General features: G+C 37.8%; 3 protein-coding genes across 13 annotated transcripts; 1 reads left to right on the plus strand and 2 right to left on the minus strand.

Annotated features, from left to right (window-relative positions):
- Positions 1 to 995: 995 nt before the first annotated feature.
- Positions 996 to 2,945, minus strand: Idi (Isopentenyl-diphosphate delta isomerase). 4 transcript variants are annotated; one of them, XM_011310896.1, is made up of 3 exons: positions 2,704 to 2,945; positions 2,199 to 2,571; positions 996 to 1,848 (listed from the first exon to the last, which is right to left on the minus strand). In XM_011310896.1, exons 2-3 carry the CDS (start codon positions 2,472 to 2,474, stop codon positions 1,384 to 1,386), a joined length of 741 nt encoding a protein of 246 aa, XP_011309198.1. In that variant the 5' UTR covers positions 2,475 to 2,571; positions 2,704 to 2,945; the 3' UTR covers positions 996 to 1,383. The 4 variants fall into 4 exon arrangements, with proteins under 4 accessions (XP_011309198.1, XP_011309189.1, XP_011309182.1 ...); XM_011310887.1 differs by having other exon boundaries at positions 2,199 to 2,654; XM_011310880.1 differs by having other exon boundaries at positions 2,199 to 2,658.
- A 152-nt stretch (positions 2,946 to 3,097) lies between these two features.
- Positions 3,098 to 8,351, plus strand: LOC105270158 (uncharacterized). 3 transcript variants are annotated; one of them, XM_011310909.1, is made up of 5 exons: positions 3,098 to 3,517; positions 3,579 to 3,733; positions 4,129 to 4,254; positions 4,732 to 4,892; positions 4,964 to 8,351. In XM_011310909.1, exons 2-5 carry the CDS (start codon positions 3,612 to 3,614, stop codon positions 6,748 to 6,750), a joined length of 2,196 nt encoding a protein of 731 aa, XP_011309211.1. In that variant the 5' UTR covers positions 3,098 to 3,517; positions 3,579 to 3,611; the 3' UTR covers positions 6,751 to 8,351. The 3 variants fall into 3 exon arrangements, with proteins under 3 accessions (XP_011309211.1, XP_011309219.1, XP_011309228.1); XM_011310917.1 differs by having other exon boundaries at positions 3,098 to 3,495; XM_011310926.1 differs by lacking the exon at positions 4,129 to 4,254.
- A 1,272-nt stretch (positions 8,352 to 9,623) lies between these two features.
- LOC105270173 (tolloid-like protein 1) lies at positions 9,624 to 23,266 on the minus strand. 6 transcript variants are annotated; one of them, XR_892508.1, is made up of 19 exons: positions 23,194 to 23,266; positions 22,847 to 23,107; positions 20,761 to 20,821; positions 20,238 to 20,336; positions 19,663 to 19,764; positions 18,909 to 19,086; positions 18,245 to 18,271; positions 17,461 to 17,672; positions 16,730 to 16,937; positions 16,459 to 16,667; positions 16,019 to 16,250; positions 15,669 to 15,857; positions 15,337 to 15,582; positions 15,027 to 15,247; positions 14,779 to 14,961; positions 14,424 to 14,553; positions 14,165 to 14,352; positions 11,963 to 12,400; positions 9,624 to 10,018 (listed from the first exon to the last, which is right to left on the minus strand). XR_892508.1 is itself a non-coding variant. In XM_011310938.1 (18 exons), the coding sequence occupies exons 4-18, from the start codon at positions 20,326 to 20,328 to the stop codon at positions 12,075 to 12,077; spliced, it is 2,742 nt and encodes a 913-aa protein (XP_011309240.1). In that variant the 5' UTR covers positions 20,329 to 20,336; positions 20,761 to 20,821; positions 22,847 to 23,107; positions 23,194 to 23,266; the 3' UTR covers positions 9,624 to 12,074. The 6 variants fall into 6 exon arrangements, 4 of the variants coding, with proteins under 4 accessions (XP_011309240.1, XP_011309257.1, XP_011309248.1 ...); XR_892510.1 differs by lacking the exon at positions 9,624 to 10,018 and adding an exon at positions 13,030 to 13,174 and having other exon boundaries at positions 12,331 to 12,400; XM_011310938.1 differs by having other exon boundaries at positions 9,624 to 12,400.
- Positions 23,267 to 23,410: the final 144 nt, after the last annotated feature.

Raw genomic sequence — 23,410 nt, forward strand, 5'->3', positions numbered from 1 at the left:
AAATTCGAAATTTTTGTAAAAGTATCAGGGGAACATGACAATCGAGGAGCTCGTCACTGAAATTTTCACTGAAAGTGAAAAATTCGAAATTTTTGTAAAAGTATTAGGAGAACATGACAATCGAGGAGCTCTTCACTGAAATTTTCACTGAAAGTGAAAAATTCGAAATTTTAGCAAAAGTATCAGGGTAACATGACAATCGAGGAGTTATTCACTGAAATTTTCACTGAAAGTGAAAAATTCGAAATTTTTGAAGAAGTATCAGGGGAACATGACAATCGAAGAGTTATTCAGTTTTTAACCAATATTTCGATTGATTAGCCATTTACAAAAGAAAAAAATGGAATTATTTAAAAAAAAAAATGAATGACGGCGGGATCGAACCCGGGCCGTCGGCGTGCTAGCCGAGCACGTTACCGCTAGGATAACGCATTAGATTACAATAATATAATTTCATTAGGAGTATATATTTTGCAAAAGTATTGTTTAAAAAAATTGCTAATTTTTCAATTTCACTGTATATCTTCTCGATTATCAAATATTCAGTTTTTAAACGATATTTCGATTGATTTGCCATTAACAAAAAAAAAAAATTGTAATTATTTTGAAAAAAAAAAAATGAATGATGCCGGGATTGAACCCGGGCCGCCGGCGTGCCAGTTGAGCACGTTACCACTAGGACAACGCACATATTTAAAAATTAAAATTCATTAGTGGTATATATTCAATACATTGAATAATTTTTTTCATTGAAATTTCACAAGATGTGGTTTCCCCCTTCCGCACGTTCTTCAGTCGGCTAAATTTCAGTTAAACAAATAAAAAACAAAGAGCATTCATACCGCAGAAAATAAAATTCACCCCGTCGACTTGATGGACACCCCAGCATTGCGTGTGGCGCCCTCCCTCTTTTGGGGTGCAGTACTTTGCGTTCTAACGTTAACGTTCATGACAGTCGGATCCGCCCCGGCGGCATTATTCAATATAAATATAAATATATTTACATGGAAAATTTATTTAAAAAACCAAAATTGGTACAATTGTAATGCCCTGAAAGTTCGAGAACGAAAACACCACGGGGAAGGACCTAATATGGACACCTGGAGCAAAGTAGATGATGAGGAAAAACGTTTCGATAAATAAGTGGAAAGATTAGCTAAACCAAAAATTTGAATATCTCTGTACCTAAGAGAGACAGCGAAAATTTTTCCAGACCTTTTTTGTAGAGTGCAAGGAGAGCAACAAAAAAGGTTACAATAAAAATTTTAATATTTCTCGTGGATTCAGAGATATTCTTAAATATTAAATTCAACTGGTTATTTGAAATTGGTGTGCATATTAGCCCGCCCTTCTCCATCTAGTCTTTGCATTCGTCAGATTAAATCAAACGAAACGCTGGATAGTCCTGTGATCCTGGACCCTCTCCAGGCACTCCAAATTGTCCCACCAGAGAGGCAACTTATGATTAAGAATTAACTCAAACCAAGGAGTTAACGGAGATTCACAATTACTCGCGAATTCCTCGATATTCTTCTTGGAAATCCACTTGATTTCACTGACTTCATCTGGATTAGGATCCAGTGTTATTTTATTTTTTTTCAGAAATAAAACATAGTCGATCTCGTGCTCTCCCCAAACGTCATCGTGCCCCATCGCTTGGTAGTGGATCCTCGTGACGTAGAAAAAATCCTCGGGTTGAATTTCGCTGACTGGAATCCCAAGCTCGTAAGCTAGCCTTCGCCGGGCGGCTCGTCTGATGCCAAGGGCGTCTCCCTCCTCTGATTCTCCAGGTACCTCTGTTAAAGGATGACTGCAGCAAGTGTTGGTGTAGTAACCAGGAAAAGTTATCTGCAAAATTCAGGAATCGTTTGTCTGATGATCGCACGAGCTGTTTAAAAAGGATATAAATATAAAAGAAAAGTCACTAGGGCAAAGAGCGCACTAGTTCAATATCCTATTTAAAGAATCCTCTGAATAGAATAAATCATCGCCACACAATAGAGCAAAAGAGTTATTTTCTAGTCTCGATGAATAAATTTGAGATTGATTTATTCATTTATTCATTATTTATCTCTATAATTCAGTAAGATGGCAAAATATACATTTTTGCAATTCTGTCAGCTGAACAAACAAAAATCCGATAAACAATGAATTATCTCCTTAAGTTCCAGAGATATTTGAGAGGAAAATTGAATTACCTTCGACGCAGATCGTTTCTGCAACAAGAGATCTCCTTTGCTGTCAAACAAAAAGACACTGAAAGCGCGATGAAGAGGGATTTCCCCATCCTCACTGATCCTATGACAGTGTCTCTTGGTGGCATCCCCCAGGGGTTTATCAAACTCATCCACAAGAATACACCTCTCCTCCAAAGCGGCTTCCTGAAGAGGAGCTACTCTGGCAGTAGCATTCCTCCCAGCTGAAGACGTGAGACCCCTCACGACACTCCTCACGCCACTCGTTATCTTCAGCATCCTGAGCTAGACTGACTGCAAAAGCTCAACAACACGTCGTCAGTCCTCGGAAGTTCTCTTTATTGACATGAAGTCCCAGTGCAATCTCCAGTCAGATCTAACGACGAGAATAATCTCTCAAATCCATGCACCTCCTCTCGATCCTCACCCCAGGTCCCCGATACATACAACAGCAAACAACTGACTAATCTCAGATAAAAAAAAAAAGAACCAGTGCGTCAAAACTCACATTCTGTCACGCACCAAATCGTTACTAATTGCACCAATACATCCAGAATTTTCAAGGTCCCGAGCTGAAGACTGCAGAATGGAATTCAATTTATTTCCCCCAGGTCTTGAGTGAAAGTCCCCGAAGTGGGACACGTATTTGTTATTTAACGAGTCGAGTGAATGTGAAAATAATCCCTCTTTTTTTTTACATCCACCAACACATGTGCCACTGTGCACTCTTGTGTGCTGTTAGCATGATGTCATATTTACGGGTAGAGTATCCCCACTACTTGAAACTTGATTTTGGTTTACGCGAGGTACTTGTTATTGAGGAAATTCGAGAGTGTGAGTCGTCGACTGAGGGGATGATTTATCTACACACCCTTTACTGTGTAGGAGTTCAATTGGATTGAATTTCCTGGTGATAAGAATGTCTCCATGAGACAAGATTAGTCTGCCTTCTGAATGGTTAGAGTTGAACGATGAAGTTGAGGTTATGGAGGGCGAGGTTGTTTTTCGTGACTCAGTCTGACATTTCGGGTTATTGTTACTGGTTCTCTGGTGGGATTGGAGATCTACCAGAGGATTCCTCCTGATGCTGTTTATTCCTTGTCATCCTCTTGGTCGGATGAAAACAGTGAGAAACTGGTGAACACGACGTGGATGAATTTATTAATTTATTAGTTTGTGGGTACGTGAGGATAATTTATCGTGGGGGCTGTGGTGTCGCCCTTCCGGGGGCGATTGGTTTCCTGATTGCAGTGGCTATTGATATGACTTGGAGAACGTGAAACCATTGTTGGGACATGAGGTGTGTGGGTGATATTATTCAGGTAGGGATAATGAAGTTGGTGAGTCACTCGTTGGGGATTAATTGGGGGAATTGTCTTTCAGGGTTGACTGGTCGTGTCATAAACGCATGGGATCATGTATGATACGTTCTTCCAACAGGATGCCTGGTGTTACTGGGTTATATCCGTTGCTGCACTCCTCTCCTTCGTGGGATTCGTCGTCGCCTGCATATGCAGTTGTCGACACAGCGAAAACAAGTATGATCACCATTTCTTATCCATTTCTCTATATTTCATACAATTTTTAAAACACCAGGAATCCATATATCACAGAATATTCACATTTGTTAATGTCTTCATCTCAAATATTTATTTTCACTGTTCATTCCCTTCTCACTAGCCCTGAAATATGAATTTTTGTATCTCAAAAAACTGTGAATAATATAAATGTAATCATTGTGGTAGAACATATCACCCATTTTTAATTCTTCCGACATTTTTCCAGTGATTGAACGATTGCCCATGTTTTTTTCCCATTTGTTTATAAAAACGAATTGTTTATTATCAGATTGTCCAATATCCGATGAATTTTAGAGAGGAAGGAATTATGAAAATTATTTTTTTTTTGAAAAACTGCAATGTTGTGGATACAGGAGCGAGTTCTTGGGTCTTCCTGGTATGGTGACGATGACACGTGCTGATAACGAGATATTCGATCGACAGCCAACCATGGATTACAGTCAGATTGTCGCACTGGATGCTGTAGACTGTGGAAAAAGGTGCCAAGCCCGATGAATAAACGGCATGGCAGCATGACCCTATCGCTAATTCATATTCTAATGAATTATTAATCCGTTAACAATGATCGGCAAAAAATATTCACTAAAAACTTCATTAGTATTCATAACTACGAGAATTACTAAATATTCCAATGTGAATAGAAGTGATTAAATCCTCGATTAATTGGCATTCAGTATTTTCCATTATACTGAATATTGAATGGAGTATTTAGACTTCAAATTGTATTTGCTTATCTATTTTTGCCGATCAATGACCTGTCACCCACGAGTCACGCATTCCATCTAACACGAATTAACAATCAATATCTTGGGTTTATTTATGGTGATTTCTAACGACTATTTTTCATATTTCAATATTGATATTAGTGCAAGGTGTACATATTCCCTCTGTGGCTGGTTTTCTCCATTGAAACTCTTTCCCATTCATTCAAATAATTCAGGGGTTTGTCTATCTAGGACTAGCACAGCAAATCGCAGCCTCCCAGATATTCCTAAGGACAGGAATATCACCCTGGGGGAGGGAGGCCTGGAGGCTAATCCTCAGGATGTTATTTACGAGGCTGCGGAAATCATGGGGGACCCCTCAGAACTGTACGCCACAGTGCAAGACAAAAATGGTTCGTCATCGGTTTCATCAATTCTCGGTAGATTGTGTAGAATTTTTTGAGAAAATATAATTATTTTCCAGTGAACCGGAGCAACGACAGAGGGACACGTGCAATATCTCAGGAGTCGTCATCCCTCCAAGAGGATGACAGTGCCTACCCATACGCCAGACTAAATACATTAAATTCGACAAACGAGGAGCACCCATACGCCCAAGTGCAAAACGTCTCGAAGCCGGAGGTAAATCGTCAGAGCAGTTTCCGAACGCCAACTAGTCAGACCTCATCGCACCCAGGTCCCTCGACAAATCCCCCAAACCCCATAGCACCTCCACGAACACGTCGTTCCTCCTCCCACAACTCTCTCCTCACCCTGGACTCCTGCACAGACATTCAGGCTGCAAACGCAATAACCGGTGGTGTTCAAGCGAATCAAGATCTTCCCTACATGACACCGCCACTCCTCACACTCCCCCGATTTCCCCAGCCCCAGGCAACACCCCAGCACTTCAGCGGTGATTCGCAAGACTCCAAGGGCTATACCAGCATCTCAGTGCGCGAGCCCCTCGCCAATATAATAGCCCAGACAAAAGCCGCCCGCCAGAATCGTGGAAATCGGTCAGATTCGCACTACGCAACAGTCTCTGACGATTCAGATGAGATGTACGCGGCAATTGACGAGCAGGAGAAGATCTACACGAGTGGCAGTGAAACTTATGCCCAGATTCAACCGATGGTGGAGTTACCGAGGGTCCAAGATCCACCAGTGAGTGTTCAACCATTGAGAATTGAAGAGATACTCAATCCAATGACTCTACCAGCCCCTCAGCCTCCAAGTGTTGATTCCCTACGTCATGTGGCACACGCCCACTCGAGACAGGCGTCCAGCTCCAGTGCAACGAGCTCCATAATCAATCCTGGATCACCAAAGCCTGAAAAACGTCAGGCGAATTCTCCCCTGCCACCTCCACCCCCTCCACTTCCCTCTGGAGGTGAGGAAGCCACCGACGTTTACGCCCTGATTGATAAATCTGGAAGGGGTGAGGATGGCGCCAAGCACCTGGAGGCCACCGTGGGAAAATCCCTGGAGGATATGTATGCTAAAGTAATGAAGAAGAAGAGGGAGTCTGAGGAGGATTTCCCCAGTGACAGCGGACGTGTCAAGAAACAAAGTGTCATGGAGGTCAGCAGGGCCTCGTGGTCCAGTCACGACTCTGTGGAGATCCAGAAGAAGGAGCCTGAGGCTGTCAGGACCACCAACGTATCACCAGAGACTTTTAATATGGATTCCATTGAGTTTGCCAAAGTCGCGAGAATTTACGAGCTCGATACCACCCCTGAGTACAGCTTTGAGGATCTCACGGCAATCAGGGCACAGCCTCCCAATGATCCCAATTATGAGATGCTGAGGCCTCAGAGTCACAGGGATGAAGGGGGATTGAGGAATGGTGTGGATGTTCTTCCTTTTTACTCGGTGCCATTCAAGCATCGACAGGTCAGCAATGCCAGCTCTGAAGATCCTGGGTATGAGAAGGTCAGGATCAAGAGGAAAAATTATCCGGATGGCGACACTGACTCTGAGCCTAATTACGAGAGTATGCCTCATGAGGTTGAGCCTAATTATGCGTTTGTCTGCAGGGAAGACAGTGATACTGATCCTAATTACGAGTCTGTTAATAATTCTGATCCTAATTATGAGAGTGTCAGGTATTTGGGGGAGGGTATGGAGCCTCCTTATGAGAGGGTTGATGGGGGGAAGGGGGTGGATGGGTATGAGAAAGTTGGGAATAAGGTGGAGGCGAATTACGAGAGAATTCAGGGGATCGTCGAGACTGGGGATACTGACGATGAACAGTATGTCCAGGTCTGAGGGAATTGGGAAAAGTATTTAACGATTTTTTGGATCAAAGATGATTATTGTTTAGGCGAGGATTTTTGGATTATGGTTTCATGAGGAATTATGCAGAAGCATCCGTTTATAGTACAATTTATTTCAGTAGAAGTGGAAGTGCAAATGGGAATTCGACGGTTTTGTGGCGATTTATCTGGGGCACTGTTGGTTTTAAGGGAAAATTGCAAAAAAGATTTTTTGCTCGGCGTTTAATTAGCTGGAAAAAAGTCATTTGGAGTTTTTGTCTTGAATTAATATTTCTCGGGATATATCGACAGTTGTCTCATTTTGCCATTAAACTGCCGATTTTTTTCTCGTTGAGAACTGTAGTTAGTCGATAGGGAATTCACCGACAGGTGTTTTAGTTAGTGCTTATTATTCCTGGGATTAGTTATCTTTCTATTGCCATTTGTTTCCCACTATTTCAACCGGTGTTTGAATATTTATCGTAATTTTTTATATTGTAATTTAGAGGAACGTACAAGAGATTAAGAACGAGAGGAAATTTTTCGAAATGAGATAATAATAAATGTAAAGCACTGAGGATAAGACTGATGAAGACTCGAAGTGAGAAGTTTTTATTGGAAAAAAAAATGGAAATAATGGAGAAATTTGGAGCATTTCGTCTTTGGAAATCGATCGCAAGTGTGTAAATATTAATGATGTATTGTCAGGTACAAAGATGGTCTGATTGACTCTAAAGGCATTAAATTATTTCTATTTATTTATTGAGCCATCATGCATTCCATGGTATTGAACTTTCAAATGAAATCTGGACGGAAAAACGATTAATAGTAAATGCATATCCAGTCTCTCGAGGGCAATTGCTTTATTCAATTGAGACGTGTAATTGTCACTCTCGATCGAATCTCGTACTACTATCGATACTGATCATTTCGATAAATAGAAATCTTAACTCGCAGTAGATTGAACGAAATAATATGTGATGCTGACAATTCGCTCAAAACTTATGGCCTGACGTTGAAGGAGGGGCACGTCATTGTCAAGTGCAATCTCATCCAACGACAATGATCGACTAATCAAATTTTAATGTCCTATTCATTCTATTTTTCTTCAAGTCTTTTTGTACGTACAGATGAACAAACGAATGAAAATTACACGGAGAGAATATTCAGTACTGAAGCCAAGTTACTAGTTGACTTATGACAGTTTTTTGAAAATATCTTCGAAAATAAAAGAGATAGAGACATTTGTGTCGTATACTTTTTATAGCTCTCGATTATCCCTTCAAAAAAGGTGTTTATAGTAATTTTATTATTTCCCTTAGGTTTGGGGATATTGTCGAAAAACTGCCCAGAGAGCTTATTCTATTCTTTTTATGCTTCAGTACAGATGTAAATATATTTCCGTACACGATAAATTCCATCGGACTAAGATGACATAAGCTTATTAATTATATTGTGTGTACGTACAGACGCACAATATTTTATGGCTCATCAAATTTTTGATGACGAATACCGGAGTATTTCACATTTAATTGTAACAGAAGTAAACAGTAAGTAAAACGAATAAAAATTTTTTCTTATTTTGGAAATAAATGATTTTGAAAAAAATGATAACTATTGGTGTCTTGTTTTCGCACTGAATTTTTATTCTTCTTTCTGTTATTTACAATTAATAAAATTCTTTCACCCTCTCACGATCCATTCGCTAACACCAAGAAGAGGGATCGAATGTCAACGAAATTGATAATAAATTTTCTTCACATGTACCACAAGTTTTATCTTCATTGTGGGCAAGACAATGACATGTTGAGGGACGAGCGGTTCGAAAAGAGATGAACAAAAAGAGAATATAATAATTCATTCGTTTTTTCGCCAACTCCCCACAAATTCTATACAAATTTTCTGGTTTATCATTCTTGCGAAATTTACACTCACCCATTTACACCTCCTCCGTTTATTTATCATTAATTTCATATATAATATATATTTATATTTATTTATAATAACATTCCCCTCGAACTCCCAAAAACCCTTGGCCCATTAATCGCAATGATTTATATTTTTCCGCGCTATCCACAGTTGACGAGGAATGTATACGTATAATTCCCAACGAATGCGCCATTTTGTCGGCTTCCCTACCAAATCCCAAATCTCCTGAAAATTCATTAGAAAAACCTGACGTGAGTGATTTTAATATGAAAATCAGTTTTTACTTGAAGCGTCAGATTTCTCTATCAATTTTTCCAACGTGTTTATCTAAATTAAATTTATTTGATTGAAATACATGATTCATCTGTGAAGGGCGCACGTCTGAAAAATTTCGTCAAAATATTCCTCTAACCTCTTCAGTTTCATTACATAAAACGAAAATTCCTCAATTTTTGTTGTTTCAAAAATTTAAATAATCGATCAATTATTATTCCAGTGGAGGATTGTTTCAAAAATTTAAATAATCAATCAATTATTATTCTTCCAGTGGAGGATTGAGTTGTCAATTTTTTAAATTGTTTTGACGAGAGTTTTTAAAACATCAGCGGGAAAATGTCTGTACGACTGGGATTTCCCCTATTAATTAAAAAAAATCAGCCGTCAATGTAATAAAAATGGTATGTGATAACATTTCAAGCATTTCGGCGGATCGACAGAAATGTGTAATGATTATTTCGTCTCATTACTCGCAATGCGTATGATTATCACATTATTATATTAATCCCCGATTCAGCGAAAAAAAAAAATGAAAAATAAAAACTAATTGAACACAGTCGTTCGATATATCAATCAATAAGTCTTACACGACGTACTGCTCATAGCTATATTTATATTAATAATTACCTATAATTAGCATTTATTTTCTCGATTTAATTCACGTATGTATATATTTTCAAATTCACCAGTTTGCATTTATCATTTTTTATTACACTATAAAATGTGAAAACTTGCGCTTAAGAAAAATGTTTAAATGCGATGAGCAACGGAGTTCAGCTTTCTGTTATATTTCATCAATAATTAATTCAATTTTTCCTCGACTCTTGGTTTTATTACCATTCATTCACTCATCATTTTATCCTGAAAAATTCAGTTGTCCGATGGCTGTCACATTTTCACTCAATCTCGACCAGAAATAACACCAGTTTAATCCAAATAGTATGTTTACACTTTCCTATTCAATAGTTATCTCTCCACTATCTCTTCAGTGCATTAATGTCGATGGTACGATTATTTTAATTTATTTATCATAGTTTAGAATATACTTTGGTATAGCTCCAATGGCAGCGATTAATCTGAAATATACATATACTTGGATATCGTTACAATAATAATCATTTATCAATTTTTCTTTTATCATTTTTGGTATTATTATTTTTCTCTTTAATAGTTTCTTATCAGTACATACTGCGTTCTGTCTTTAGAATTTGGAAGATTGGCAATCAATTAGAATCTTTCATTCGTGATATTTCCTTCGGCTTTTGATGACATTCTTGGGGGAATAATGAGCGAGTGATTAACCCAATGGCAGTATTTTTGGAAATAAAAAGAAGTTAATGATTTGTTCCATCGATAAAATCGGCCACGAAACTCATTATATTTTTGAGAGCTTTTACTTTGTTTATTCACTAGTGATGCCCAGAAATTATATATGTATTCCTGAATAATATGTGCGTTGATGACTTTTTAATGGAATCGCTTCAGCCTCATTCCTGTGAATTCTCAAATTCTCCGTAATTTACGAAAAAAAAAAATCTACAAACTCATTGCAATTGGTACCTAATGAATGGCGAGATCCGACGAGTGGACCCTGTTTACCTATACAAATTGTTAGCAGACTATCAAATTTAATGCTATCGGAATTGCCTCGTATTTATTTCATAATAAAACTATCACGTTCTTGGGCGTTCGTGAATTTATCAATGAAAATGGTACAAAGATTCACCAGAGAAATTCTCGAATAAATTTTCTTTATTCCATTTCACCACAGAAATTCCCTCAACTCGAGAACGAAGAACGAAATTAAAAAAATATTAACTTGTAGACCCTTAATTGTTAAACCAACACGTCTTATTTCTAAAATGCATCCTTAACTTCCGGTTTTACAATGTTTCATTTTATTAATAGCCCCCACAATTGCTGCGATCGCAATGTGCGATGAAAAAAGTCACGTGTTTCAATGCAAAATAGACTGTTTAATTATTCTTCAATCGCATTTTATTTTGAACAGTATTTTTCGTTGTAATGGCAAAATATATATCGCGCTCATATTTATTTTTTTGTTTTTTTTTTCACAATAAAAAAGATTGAGTTGACGCGTTTTATTTCTTTGGATGACTCGCAGGTACCAGCCTACAATGTTTTTTCTCCCTATCCCATTTATTACAATTACAAAAATTATGCAATCATCTACAGATAAATCACGTGATTTTTCTCATCCGTAATGTCTCTCCTTATTTCGATGTTAACAATTTAATATTTCATTATTTCTTTTCGATAATGTTAAATCCGATTGATGGTCTAATGGTTTCATTAAATTGCGTGCCAATTATCTATCCTATGTATCACATATATGTAATAATACGTATATGTATTTACACATACAAGAGTTATGCAAAATGTCTTTACATCTCATTATTCTCTCTTCAATTTCATGATTTCCCCTGTGTCTCAAATGACGAGTGAATAATCTCCGGGCTGTGATTACCCACTTGGCAATGGCAATTAATACAGACTTGTATAGATTATTCTTTATGAAGTGGCACTGTCTCACCTGCCCGATTACCCCATCAATTTTCATTTTATCTCTTCATCATCAACAACAAACAAACAACAACAACAACAAATTACGCAATTTTTGTTCATTTATAGGCGTCGATGATAAGAGCAGATGTTCCTCGTATTTTTTGTTAATCCGTAAGTGAAGTGTGGATTCGCCGATTTTAATACTGCCCGAAACAATTCGCAAAGGCGCATGAAAAATTTCGAATAGGATTTTTTCTACTATTTTTCCCCACGCGCGTTAAAAACCGCCGAGAAAAAAATTGCGACAAGATTGCTTCAACGATTTGTTCAATCCAAAAAATCATAATAAACCGAATTAAACATAATTTGGGGATATTTTAAATTATTATTATTTCCCCCGCATTTGAACGGTGTTTTTTTTTCAATTTGAGGGATTATTTATGCAATTAAATACTTTAACCCAGAGGATAACGAAAAATAATAAAATATCTCACCGAAATTTCACGTTTTCGAATTCTTCAGTTGATCAGATATTTTGTGAGCAATATGAATGATTGAGTGGGCACCAATCATGAGTAAAGTACGACGAAAAATGAAGCACAATGGTCACGGGCTTTCGGGGCTGCTGATGTCCTCCCCGCAGACGTGTTCACTGTCGCTGGGTGGACTCGGTTGATCAAGATGATACTGATCACTGTAATTGTGAGTGTGCCCATGGCTGTGCATACTTGACGTACGCTGGGGCAAACTGTGATGACGATAGCAGTAACGCACATCCTCAACCCTCTGCTGGAGATCATCAATGTGCACCTCTTGAGGACGACGTTTGAGCTTGCGATGGCACAGGAGACAGATTATCATAGCCAGGATAACAGCTGCTGCTGCACCAGCTACTGGAATAGCGTAGCTCACTGGTGGCACGATTGTTGTACCTAGAAATCATCAGCTGGATCTTAAAAAAAATCCACCATCAATCCCCCAATTTCCTCACTCATTTTGCTTCCGAATGAAAGGGTCAATTTTATGGTGTACATATGTATGGATTTATGTATTCATGTGTGTGGGGTATTTTTTCATTTTTTTTTCCAGAATTTCGACAATCCACCGATTTTTATGACTTGTCGACGATTTGAAATTATTTATTTTACTGCAAGCCGATTTTTCGACGATGGAAGTTCTTAGAGTACATAATAATTATTAATGATTATTAAGAGAATCCATTCGGAAGCAAATTGTTAATTAATCAGCAAGAATGCTCATACTGATTTAACTAAAAATGCAATTATCCACTTGCATCATTTTTTAATGGAGTGGGGAAGTGCTTGAACATTGAGGAAGAAGAGAAAATAGAACATTCAGATATCTCTGACGTGCACTTATTGTTAGATCCAAAGCCAATTCCATTCAGATCATATATTCCTCATGCAGTATCTGTTGTTCCCCTGGATTATCGTATACCTACGCTATCAATAAGTTAATCGTGTGTTTATAATTATCCATTGGCGGCGGCTGGTTCACTGTTTTTCATGAGTTTTTTTTTTTATTTTGTGAGTGGACTCACGTGATTTAAGGAAGATTTGTTGGTAAGAGAAGTCAGTTGGAAGGCGCAGGAAGGCCTCAGATGGTGACGAACACAAAGCACAGACAGAGAAGAAGCATGTCAGAGAGTCCAGCCAGTGCTGGTGCCAGTGGGGCTGATGCTGTACCTGCGAGAGATATTACAAGACCATTCACAAGCCCCCCATTTTTTATTTTTCACGAGGGGCCACTCAATCACTTGATTGCTAATCCAGAAATAATTATCAGATATCACTGGGGATCCGATAATTAATCCTACATCAACTCAGAAATTCTTAAACTCTGGCAATTCTACCGAGGGTCATAAAATTCAAAAAATGATAGAAATTTCGTGTGAATTTAATTTTTTATTAAGACGAAAATTTTTTGGACTATTCGTCAAATGGTTGATTGTAATTTCTATGAAGACTGTGGGGTGTTAACAAATTTAAGATTATGACTCTGATTATATGATTGAAATGGAGGGAGTAGTGAAATTATATGACCAGCCCCTCGATTTGATTTTTAATTAAACGATCGACGGAGTTCTGCAGTGTCTCAGGGTTTTATCAATGTTGTTTGATCTTTTGGTTTTTTATTCCCCGAAGGAGATACATGCTTCGTGCAGTACATGGGGACTAGACATTTAGTGGAGGCATCGGTCTGTCTCAATATGCTGATGGCTTTTTTATTCCGGCAGTTGAAGTCTTCCCTGTACTAAATCTCCCTCAAAAATTCCTGAAGAAAAATACACTGGGAATCTCTCAATAATCTATTCAAATTGATAATAATATCTGGATTATTTTTGCTGGGAAATAAAGTCCTGGGGAAGTCCTCCTAGAACCTTCGAATGGTCGTACCGAACGAGACATGTATTTCGGAGTCGATTGTCATGCAATTGACGATAGATACCGAGAATATTGAGATTTATCAGACAAAGGACACGATAATAAATAGTGGGTGTATGAAAAAGGGACACATATGCCCGTGATAATGCTAGACACAGCAGAGACAGTAAAATAGTTTGTGAGGACAACAGCGAGATAACAAAAAGAAATGATATTTGTTGATATGAATTTTTAATGAGTTTGTCAATTGCCTTAATTTATGTTTTCTTTCACATTATTTTCATGACTCACAGTTGTCCTCGTCGGACCCGTCTTCGGGGCCGCAGTTATCGATATTATTGCAACGAAGTGTTTCGGCAATGCAGTATTTGCTCTTTCCACAATGAAATTCATCGGGCTCGCATTCAGATGCGAGTGAAACTTCTGTCCAGACAGCGCGAAAACCTAGTTGACCCACTGCCTTGTCGGACGATATAAAACTGGAATGAAAATTGTCAAAGGATAATCATCGGCATTCAATGAACATGAGTAAATCCATTGAGTAAGTTACCTGAGACGCATGTTATTGTCATCTGACATGTAGCTCCAACTGACTTCCGTGGGTTTTCCACCACAGAGTTCGATCGGAGGTGATGCCAGAGAAAACCACATGCGTAAAACAGCCGCTGGACAGCCTCTCGCTGGAAATAAATTCAATTTTTATAATATTACCAGAAAATTTCACGTGCAGTGAAATTTGTAACGCAATTTTTGAGAATTACACTTGAAATCGAAAAGTTCCTTGAATTTTTCGTCAATGCAATTCCATTTTATTATGATTGATTTAGTAATAATAATAATCTCAATATTCATTGTTAATAAATATATAATAGATAATAACAAATAATCAAATTGAATAATTTTACCTGACTGCTCTCCCTCGACAGAAAACAATTCAAAATTGAGTAATATCCTGTGATTGGGACGTACACTGATGAACCAATTGCACGTTTTACTCGCCATGTATTTCGGTGGGCCGTCGTATTTCTCCGGAAAATTCGGGCTCGTTATCAATCCATACTCGAGACTACTGATATTAGCACCACAGTCTGAAAAATGAGGGATTTATTTGAAAAGTACTGAGTGAATGAATTTGTACGGAATTCGGTTTTACCTCCGAATATGGATTTGGTAACTTCGAAGGTGTAACGCGCCTTGAATCCACTGTAAACGAGTTCTGAATCCGAATGGAGAATAACTTTGAGCCCGAGAGCACCAAGATTCGATTCCACTGGACCTGGCGCTGTCATCCAGCAATAACGCCCGATCAATTTCTCAGTGTTATCCCGGTACATGTTGTAGATCTCCAGCCAATCGTCCTGACACTCCTCAGCTCTGACGATAAAAATAATCAATTGTCTGAATAAATCATCACGATAAAAAATCATTTCGATCCAGTGATAATTAATAAACCATCGAATTACCCATAATGTCCAACAGTTAAATTAATATTCCTCGTTCGAACTTTGAAGTGATCAAAGACGAGTGTAACTTGTTCGTTGGGCGTTGCGACAAATAGATAAGTGCAATTGGTATCACTTGGATAATTGCTCGGATACCTGGGGGAATTGAATTCCCCCTTTTTCCGGGAAGAGCTCAGATACGTGAAGTTGCAACTGCCATCTGGGGCTGGAGTCCCAGGAATTTTGTATTCAGTTTCGAAGCTGTAGCTAAAAATCGCACACCACAAAATTAATCAATCAATTTATTGGAGTCTTATTAATTATTGGACTTTAATTACTCGATTCATACGTACTTGGCCTTGAAACCACGGCCCTGCTTGGACTCACCACTGCTGAATACCATAACGAGTCGCGGTCCATCACTAACTACTTGGCTCGGATTGCTTACATTACCGCACATCTCGTGATCGAATTTATCGTATGAGTCTGTCGCTTCCTGGCCTTTCAAGTAGATTTTCAAGTAACCGTCTGTACATGCTGAACTATAATTCCATGATAATCCATTAAATCCATTTACCTCTCTACCATCAAATCAAAATTATTATGAGATGTTCGCTTTGTTAATAAGATTGAATGGATAAATTATTGCTTATATGTATAGGTAAAGGGGATGTTTGGGGATGAATTATTTGGAAGAACTCACTCTCCTTTGGTTTCTCCTTTTGTAATGTCGAAGGCCTGAAATTCGAGCCGGACACGTTCGAGATGCTGAGAGTCCTGCATGCCATAGATGAAGTAACGACACACGACTTTCGGTATGTAAGGATAGGGGTAGTTGGGGCTGACAACGTGCCCCGAAGATTTCTTCATACTCAATATTTTCTGGTCGCACTCCGATCCTCGTATGTGCATTCCCCCCGAATTGTTTATGAAATCTGTCGGCATTACACCATCGAAAATCCTCATTTATTTATATTTCAGATCAATCAATTTATACCCTGAAGGTCGGTCTAGGATAATCGGAAGGAATTATTTTATTGTCAATGATTTAAAAAACCAATTGGGAGAGAGATTGAAATTTCATGGAAATGGATGCGTTTAATGAAAAATTTGGAGAGACACTTAATGAATATTTATAATTACCTAATTTAACGAAGCTCTCGGAGAACTCGAAAATGCCTTTGAACCCTCGATTTTGGGTGTTGGCGTTGCGCTGAAGGGTGACAAAAAGCACAGTGAGGTTGGCCTGTGATGAGTAGAGAACTAGATTACGTTGTTGACCGCAGTAAGTGCCAATGACAGGGGCTGATTTGTCGAGGCCATCGAACACCTTCACGTAATCAAAAGGGCAGCTGAAGAACAATTGTTACATTATCACCAGTGAATTTTACCAATTATTTGATGATATACGTACTGTGAGCCTCCGTAGAAGAGATCAAAGTCCCGGAACTCCAGTCTCACCCTCTGGCCAGGTTCACCCAGAAATTTGTAAGTGCACGCGAGATCTTTCGGGTATGTTCCAGGGTACGTTGGTGATAGGATTGTCCCAGTACGCTTGATGGTAGAATTCACCACGAAGGAGCATGGTGTACTCGGTGCTGGTGTACCAACTTCGTATTCAGCTAGACGCAATTCAAAAATCTCACCCCTCATGAATTTTTCAAAATATCTCCGAAAATAATGGAGATAATAAAATTTTCATTATCAAAGCTTTTGGAAAACTTATCGACAGCTACAAAAAAGGTCATCACTAAATTTTCCTCATCTCCCTTCGTTCTCGAGATATTTTCCAAAAACTCACCAAAAAAGTCATACATAAAACCAAACTTGACACATCGAGTTGCAATTGCAATTGCGTAATTGCTATTTAGGATTTCGCGATTGCATAAAGAGGGATGTGAAAATAGAAATTGATCTTCAGAGTAACTGACTATCTGAAAAGATTTTTTTCCAGTTGAGGTCTCATCGCATCTGAGTCGATCTAAAATTCCAAACTCTGGTAATTTTCCAATAGAATGTTAATCAATCCCGACGAGGCATGCCACTGTGCCTCTGAATAATTGAATTTTTCCCTGGTAAATGGCACAGCCATGCCGTTCGCAAATTGAGACAATCATAAATTCCATAAAAAATTCATAAACTCACAGGCATTGATGAAAGAGTAACGACCGCTGAAGAGAGTCGATTGTGTTATATTCTTATCGGTGAAGAAGCTGAGGGCAATCCCCTGATACAATGACACACGTCTTCTTGGTGGTATTGGGCCGCAATAACGACCACCAAATGGTGTCTCTATCAGCTTGGTAGCATTGTCTGAGCGTATCTCCGTGTATACATCCATGTACTCGTGAAAACATCTGTAAAAATTCATAACAAATGCATTAAAAATCCAATTATCCAATGCGAGAGGAACAATCGATTCATCTGGAATGTCTGCAATCAAATCTCATATCTCCTGAGATGTTTTTTATTTTTTTAATATTGAATAAAAACGTTCATTATATTCAAGTCTATTAACCAATGATCTGTTTAACTCATCTGACTCTGGTATTAATTATTCTGATTAAATCTAATAATCAGTCATCGATTTGTCAATAAAAATTTATTTATAGGTCATTGTTCTCTCAATCTATTTAATTTACGGATCCTTTATCTGCAGAAAATGACGCGAAGTGGAATTTTTCGGGGTGAAAAAATGAGAGTGAGTTGTAAATAATGAAATCCAATCTTCTTGTCTCTACATGCATTCAACACACAGAACGACATCAAAACGTATATCCAAAGGCACGCAATATATTCCATTACAGTATCTCTGGTTCCCCTGAATATTTCAATTTTCATTTCGATATTAAATTCAAATGTCTGGTGTTATTCCAGGGTAATGGAAGCTGGGGATGTGTATTAGGTGTGGGAATACTCGAATACTTACGCAGGTAATTCCCCAACAGCAGCTCCACTGAGAATTCATCCCAAGCAGCGAACACAAATCACATCACGTTTTTACGTTTTTTTTTTTGCCATTCTTGATGATTTTTCTTTTATTATTTATTTTTGTCGTCACTTTGCACATTTAATTGGCCGTTAAATCTACAAGCATCGAATCGAAAACGGAAACTGCGATTTTCGTTAAGAGAGAAAAAATTTTTCTGCAAATATTCATCTTGCGATGTTGAAGTATTAAATATTCTCTTCAGGGATTTCTGCGAGCTAGTCATTTCTAGGGAATCCACATTACGGGTCAATTATGATAATTATATTACTCTGGTATGACCTGGAGGCTATGATAATTGACGGTAAAAAATTAATGGGAAATTTTCTCTCAAGAAATCCAAAAGAATCGGAATTGTCTGGAAAATTATCACAATTGAAATGAATAATAATTTCCGGATAATTAATTGATGTTGAATAATTTGAAATAATGAATATTATATTTATATTTAAGATTATATTATTTGATATTTTAATGAATATTTGGAGTAATGCATTTTTTCTCAGCGCATGAACACGAAAGAATCATCACATAAATATTAAATTGTTGTAATTGACATGCGACATGTAAACTGAAACAAGTACTGGCAGGATAATGCACTCACTCTGGAGGAGTGCCTCGAAGACCAAAGGAAGTGAAAACGATCTCCACTCGTTGATGAGGAGCTGCCAGGAAGGTGTAGACGCACTGCTGGGATTCACCCTCTGGATTGATCAGAGTTGGTGCATGAAAGGTGCCATTCTGCGATCCACCAGGTTTACTGACGAATGTTTGGTCACACCCTGGACACAATCAACGGTATAAAATACCAGGATTCAACAGCATTTGAGACATAAATGAAAATTCAACGCCAAGATAAATCAGAACACTCGGAAATAAACAATCGCTAAGAAAAATTCTTTATGATTCTCTAGCTATCATCATCCGATGAGAAAAACAATTCCTAATTCAGGGGCTAGCAACTGTCGAGATTGCGAAGAAAATCAATGAATTCATTCAATTTTCTACAAGATAAATTTATCCTCTTGCAATTAAAAAGAAAATGTAATGATTTATTATCAAAACTGAATTTTTTATTCCCTCGAATTTCACAGCTGCAGACCCCTCATCCTTACACTGAAAAAAATAATTTATCCAACTGAATTCCCCGGGGATGAGGAACCCCAAGAATTCCAAATGTTTATAATCATTGAATTGAATTATTAGAATGTTTTTTAGGACAATTAATTTTTCCAGTGCAAGATTATTGTCGAGAGAGAATGGAAAAAGGCCAGTTATACTCACATTAACCGACGATATGTTTAAAAAAAATGTCAACTCGATAAATAAAAAATTATTGAATTGATTGGCAAACGTACTTGGTGTTTTGGCAGTGGTGATGGGTCCCGGTGGTGGTGGTGGTGGCGGTAGGGATGGTACGTAGTCTTGCTGTGGCAGTGGCACATCAATTACCTCGCGGCCTTTTCGTATTATAACAATAATCGTTAAACAATGATTAATCACACGCAGATTGTTGTCGAAGTTGGTGTAGTCAGAGTCGTGGGGAAGAGTCGTGTGTTAAAGCAGATAGAAGATGACCCCCAACCAACGTATGATTTTTGTCCACCCCCACCGGGAACACACCGCACCATTATCAATTAAAACACGCAATCCTCCATTAAATAATCTTAAATAATCTCAAATAATCTCAAATAATCTCAAACAATTTCAGATAATCTCAGATAATCTCAGACAATTTTAAATAACATCCAATTATTTGGATAAATTAAAAATCCTTCATCTATTTCAATTTTATTTTGCAATTCCACTCGCATTTTATGCACCAGAATTTTCTACTCGAATTGAGGAAAAAAAAATCAACAAAAAATCACTCGCTCTACCAATTCTCTGCTTTGATTACTAATTAGGTAGATTTTTTCGGGTGATAACTGACCTGCGATTGAGTGAGGGTAGAGCAACAACAGGATGATGATAACAGGTGAGACGAAACTACTCCCAGAGGCATGCCACAGTACCGAAGCCATACTGTGTCCTAAAAATACCATTAATATCGATAATCAGGCTCATTGACCTCGTTAATGAACAATAACCCCTGTCATACTCTGTGCTCCCCTCTACACCCCTTCAGCAATTATTACACCTGGAGAAATTGAGTTTAATGAATTTCAACGAGTGCCTCTTCCACTGCACTGGAAGAAATTATTTTACCATAATTTCCATCACCGCAAAAATTTCTTGAAATGAAGTTTTAAATTCCACCCAAAAATTCATGTTTAAATTATTTATCCATTTATTTATTTGTATAAATTATTGAGAATTTTAATTGTTTAGATTTTTATATAATTCTGAAAGAATCTGTGGAGAAGATATAATTTTGATTTTTGTATATTTTTTTGTATTTTTTTATTTTTCAGGGTGATAATTCAGAATATATTTTTGGGGAATGGAAATATTACCATATCGTCAGTGTCTGTTCCAGGTCCAGGAAGAACGAGGAAAGCTGTCGCGGGAAGTCATCTGAAATGTTGGAGAATAGTTCGATTGAGGTACGTCAATTCACGTGGTAAAAAATTGTTGAATGGGTAAATATCTCGAGTGTGTACACAATTTTCAGGGAAGTGCCTGCAAAGAGCCCTTTCGGTAACACCTGAGTCGTACGTCGTAGGTCGGGGGTGAATTATAGAGTGCCAAAACCCACCACGCCCTCGACCGGTTACACGCACGCCATCCCCTTTACCACCCACCAACCACCCACCCACCCCTTTCTCTTATTTTTATGCTACACTCACATATTTTATCCTCATATTCTCAGGTAAAGCACATGCTCACTGTAAACAACACTAAAAAAACATTCAGGAGAGTCCATTATTTTTTTGTGCCAATCGTTAATTCAATTTTTTATATTTTACCTCAACTTTTTATTTAATAATTCATGGGAAATGTTTATTGATTTTTTGTACGTAATTTATTGTCTCTCAAGTAATTGGTAAATGATTTTTTATTGACAACTTTAGCTGGCAGTTTTAATTCATGATTCTGAGAAAAAAAAAGTTGCAATTAAAATTCTAGTTTTTCTTTAAAAAATTATTTAGGTCACTCACATGTTTACGATTTCGCCGTCATATTCTCAAGTGGAGCACATGACGATGGGTAAACAAGGGAGAACGTACATTTAGGTGAGTCCATTATTTACTTGTAAATCCCATCCATTTAATTAATATTTCTAAAATTTTTGAAATCGAAATACTGTATCCCACATTTCCGCTTCCTTGATAATTTATATAAGTTGTTAATTAAAATTGTTATTAGAAAAAAAATGTTAATCCACCGAATATCAAATATTAATTCACTAACCATCGGTTTTATTAACAATAATAAATAAAGATTTGCGAAATAAAATAGGAAAATTATAAAATAAAGATGCAGTGATGACAAAGAGAGAAACTCTCGAGAGCAGAATAATTCGATAAGAACATAGATAATAGTATTGACTATTGGATATTTAATTAACAATCAAACAAAGAATGATTATAAAATAGCCACGCCCAGTGGAAAAACTAGCTCATAGATATATGTAGACGAAAGTGGACGATTCTCCCTCGGATCCTTTCCCCCAACATCCGATAAATATATTTTTACCCCTCAACTCTAGGAATTAACCGATCCCCAAAAATCGGCTTTATACATCCCCTAAAACATCTGCGATTGAATCCGACTAGAAAAATTACTCTCAAAATAAATATCCCCTCATCCAACAACAAATAAAAATATGGCCGATGCCGTGGCGCAATGAGCCGCGAATTCCCATCAATAATTAATTAAACAATCAATTATTTATCGAATTGTTGAACCGAATAAATCGCTCGAGACTGCGATAGGGTGGAAATTTTTTTTTTCAAACTAATTCAATAATTTCTAGGGAAATCGCGGGGGAAAATTGTTATTGCAAATTCTGCGGTGCAGTTTATAATTAAGTAAATGGGATTTATTTTTTTTTTCGCGCAATGAATATTGAAATAAAAACAGTGGAAATGGTACGTGCGGTGTGAGCCACAAAGGGCGGGGTAATAAGATCCGAACCGCGCCCATGCGCTTGGCAATACGGATATTGGTCAATAGTTACTCTCTTTTATCCAAAAGTCATTCAAAAAAAACATAATTTCCATTTAAATCCAAAGTACTAACTTCCACTTAAACCCAGCACCCTAGCACGTTAAAAAGTCACGAAAAAAACATTAAAAAACGCGTGTAAATTATATAAAAAATTGTTAAAAAATGTCAGTGTCGACAATTATCAAGTCTCCTATACTCGTACTCAACTTTTGTACTTATCCCTTCTCCCTTGCCCTCCACCCTTTGTAAATTCCAAATTCCGAATTTCCATCGAAAATAAAATGCAAACCACCTATTTTATTTATAAATTAAAAACGATTTTTGGAATTGTAGAGATTTTTTAAATTCGTTTATTGTCTAGGAAAGAGGAGTCTCGTGGATTTTGAGGTGTTTTTTTTTATTCGGGGCAATAAAAAATAGTGAATTTACCGTGAAACTGTGTTAGACATGTCTGTATCCCTTGGACATCCGTTGGCACATGCGTTCCCTCCAGTTACGAATGTTCCACCCGAGGCAAATGAACACGACAGATTCACCGACGTCCTCTCCGGGGATTAAATCTCATGACGTTTACGATGTGATTGATCTCTTCGATAAATTGAAGCTCGAGTGATCACCGATGACGAAGAGATTGTTGCGCACGCTCTAGTTCCCTTTGTCCCCTTCAAGTTGTTGTTGCATCCCTCGTTCCTGCGACCGGGGGTAAAATTTCCATGGATTTTAATCGATTCCTTACTTTTCTTGAACACGTTTTCTTTTTTATTATTTTTACTTGCCACCACGAGAACTAGGAATTTTCGGAGACGTCGGGGTGGCCTTCGCGAACGAGACGACTTTCCATGGACAACGAGTCCTCGGTTTTGTGGGGATGATGTCGAGGGCGAGTTTTCGTCGGGGGTGGGTGGGGGTGGGCCTGCGCAGTCAGGGCAACCCCCCCAACCCCATTTCACGGGGTGGCGACTGCAGAGGTCGCGGGGGAATGCGGGCTTTTTT

This window comes from Fopius arisanus, unplaced genomic scaffold, assembly GCF_000806365.1.
Source record: "Fopius arisanus strain USDA-PBARC FA_bdor unplaced genomic scaffold, ASM80636v1 scaffold00003, whole genome shotgun sequence".
Lineage (NCBI taxonomy): Eukaryota > Metazoa > Arthropoda > Insecta > Hymenoptera > Braconidae > Fopius > Fopius arisanus.

Bases quoted from the DNA above. Each gene is read 5' to 3' on its own strand.
- Idi (XM_011310896.1), bottom strand. From the start codon at position 2,474: ATGCTGAAGATAACGAGTGGCGTGAGGAGTGTCGTGAGGGGTCTCACG. The intron at 1,849-2,198 runs GTAATTCAATTT...TGAATTTTGCAG, and splicing joins AGAAACGATCTGCGTCGAAG to ATAACTTTTCCTGGTTACTA.
- LOC105270158 (XM_011310909.1), top strand. From the start codon at position 3,612: ATGTATGATACGTTCTTCCAACAGGATGCCTGGTGTTACTGGGTTATA. The intron at 4,255-4,731 runs GTGCCAAGCCCG...TTGTCTATCTAG, and splicing joins GCTGTAGACTGTGGAAAAAG to GACTAGCACAGCAAATCGCA. The intron at 4,893-4,963 runs GTTCGTCATCGG...ATTATTTTCCAG, and splicing joins CACAGTGCAAGACAAAAATG to TGAACCGGAGCAACGACAGA.
- LOC105270173 (XM_011310938.1), bottom strand. From the start codon at position 20,328: ATGGCTTCGGTACTGTGGCATGCCTCTGGGAGTAGTTTCGTCTCACCT. The intron at 16,938-17,460 runs GTGAGTTTATGA...AATTGCGTCTAG, and splicing joins TTACTCTTTCATCAATGCCT to CTGAATACGAAGTTGGTACA. The intron at 16,251-16,458 runs GTAATTATAAAT...TAATGCCGACAG, and splicing joins CGAGAGCTTCGTTAAATTAG to ATTTCATAAACAATTCGGGG.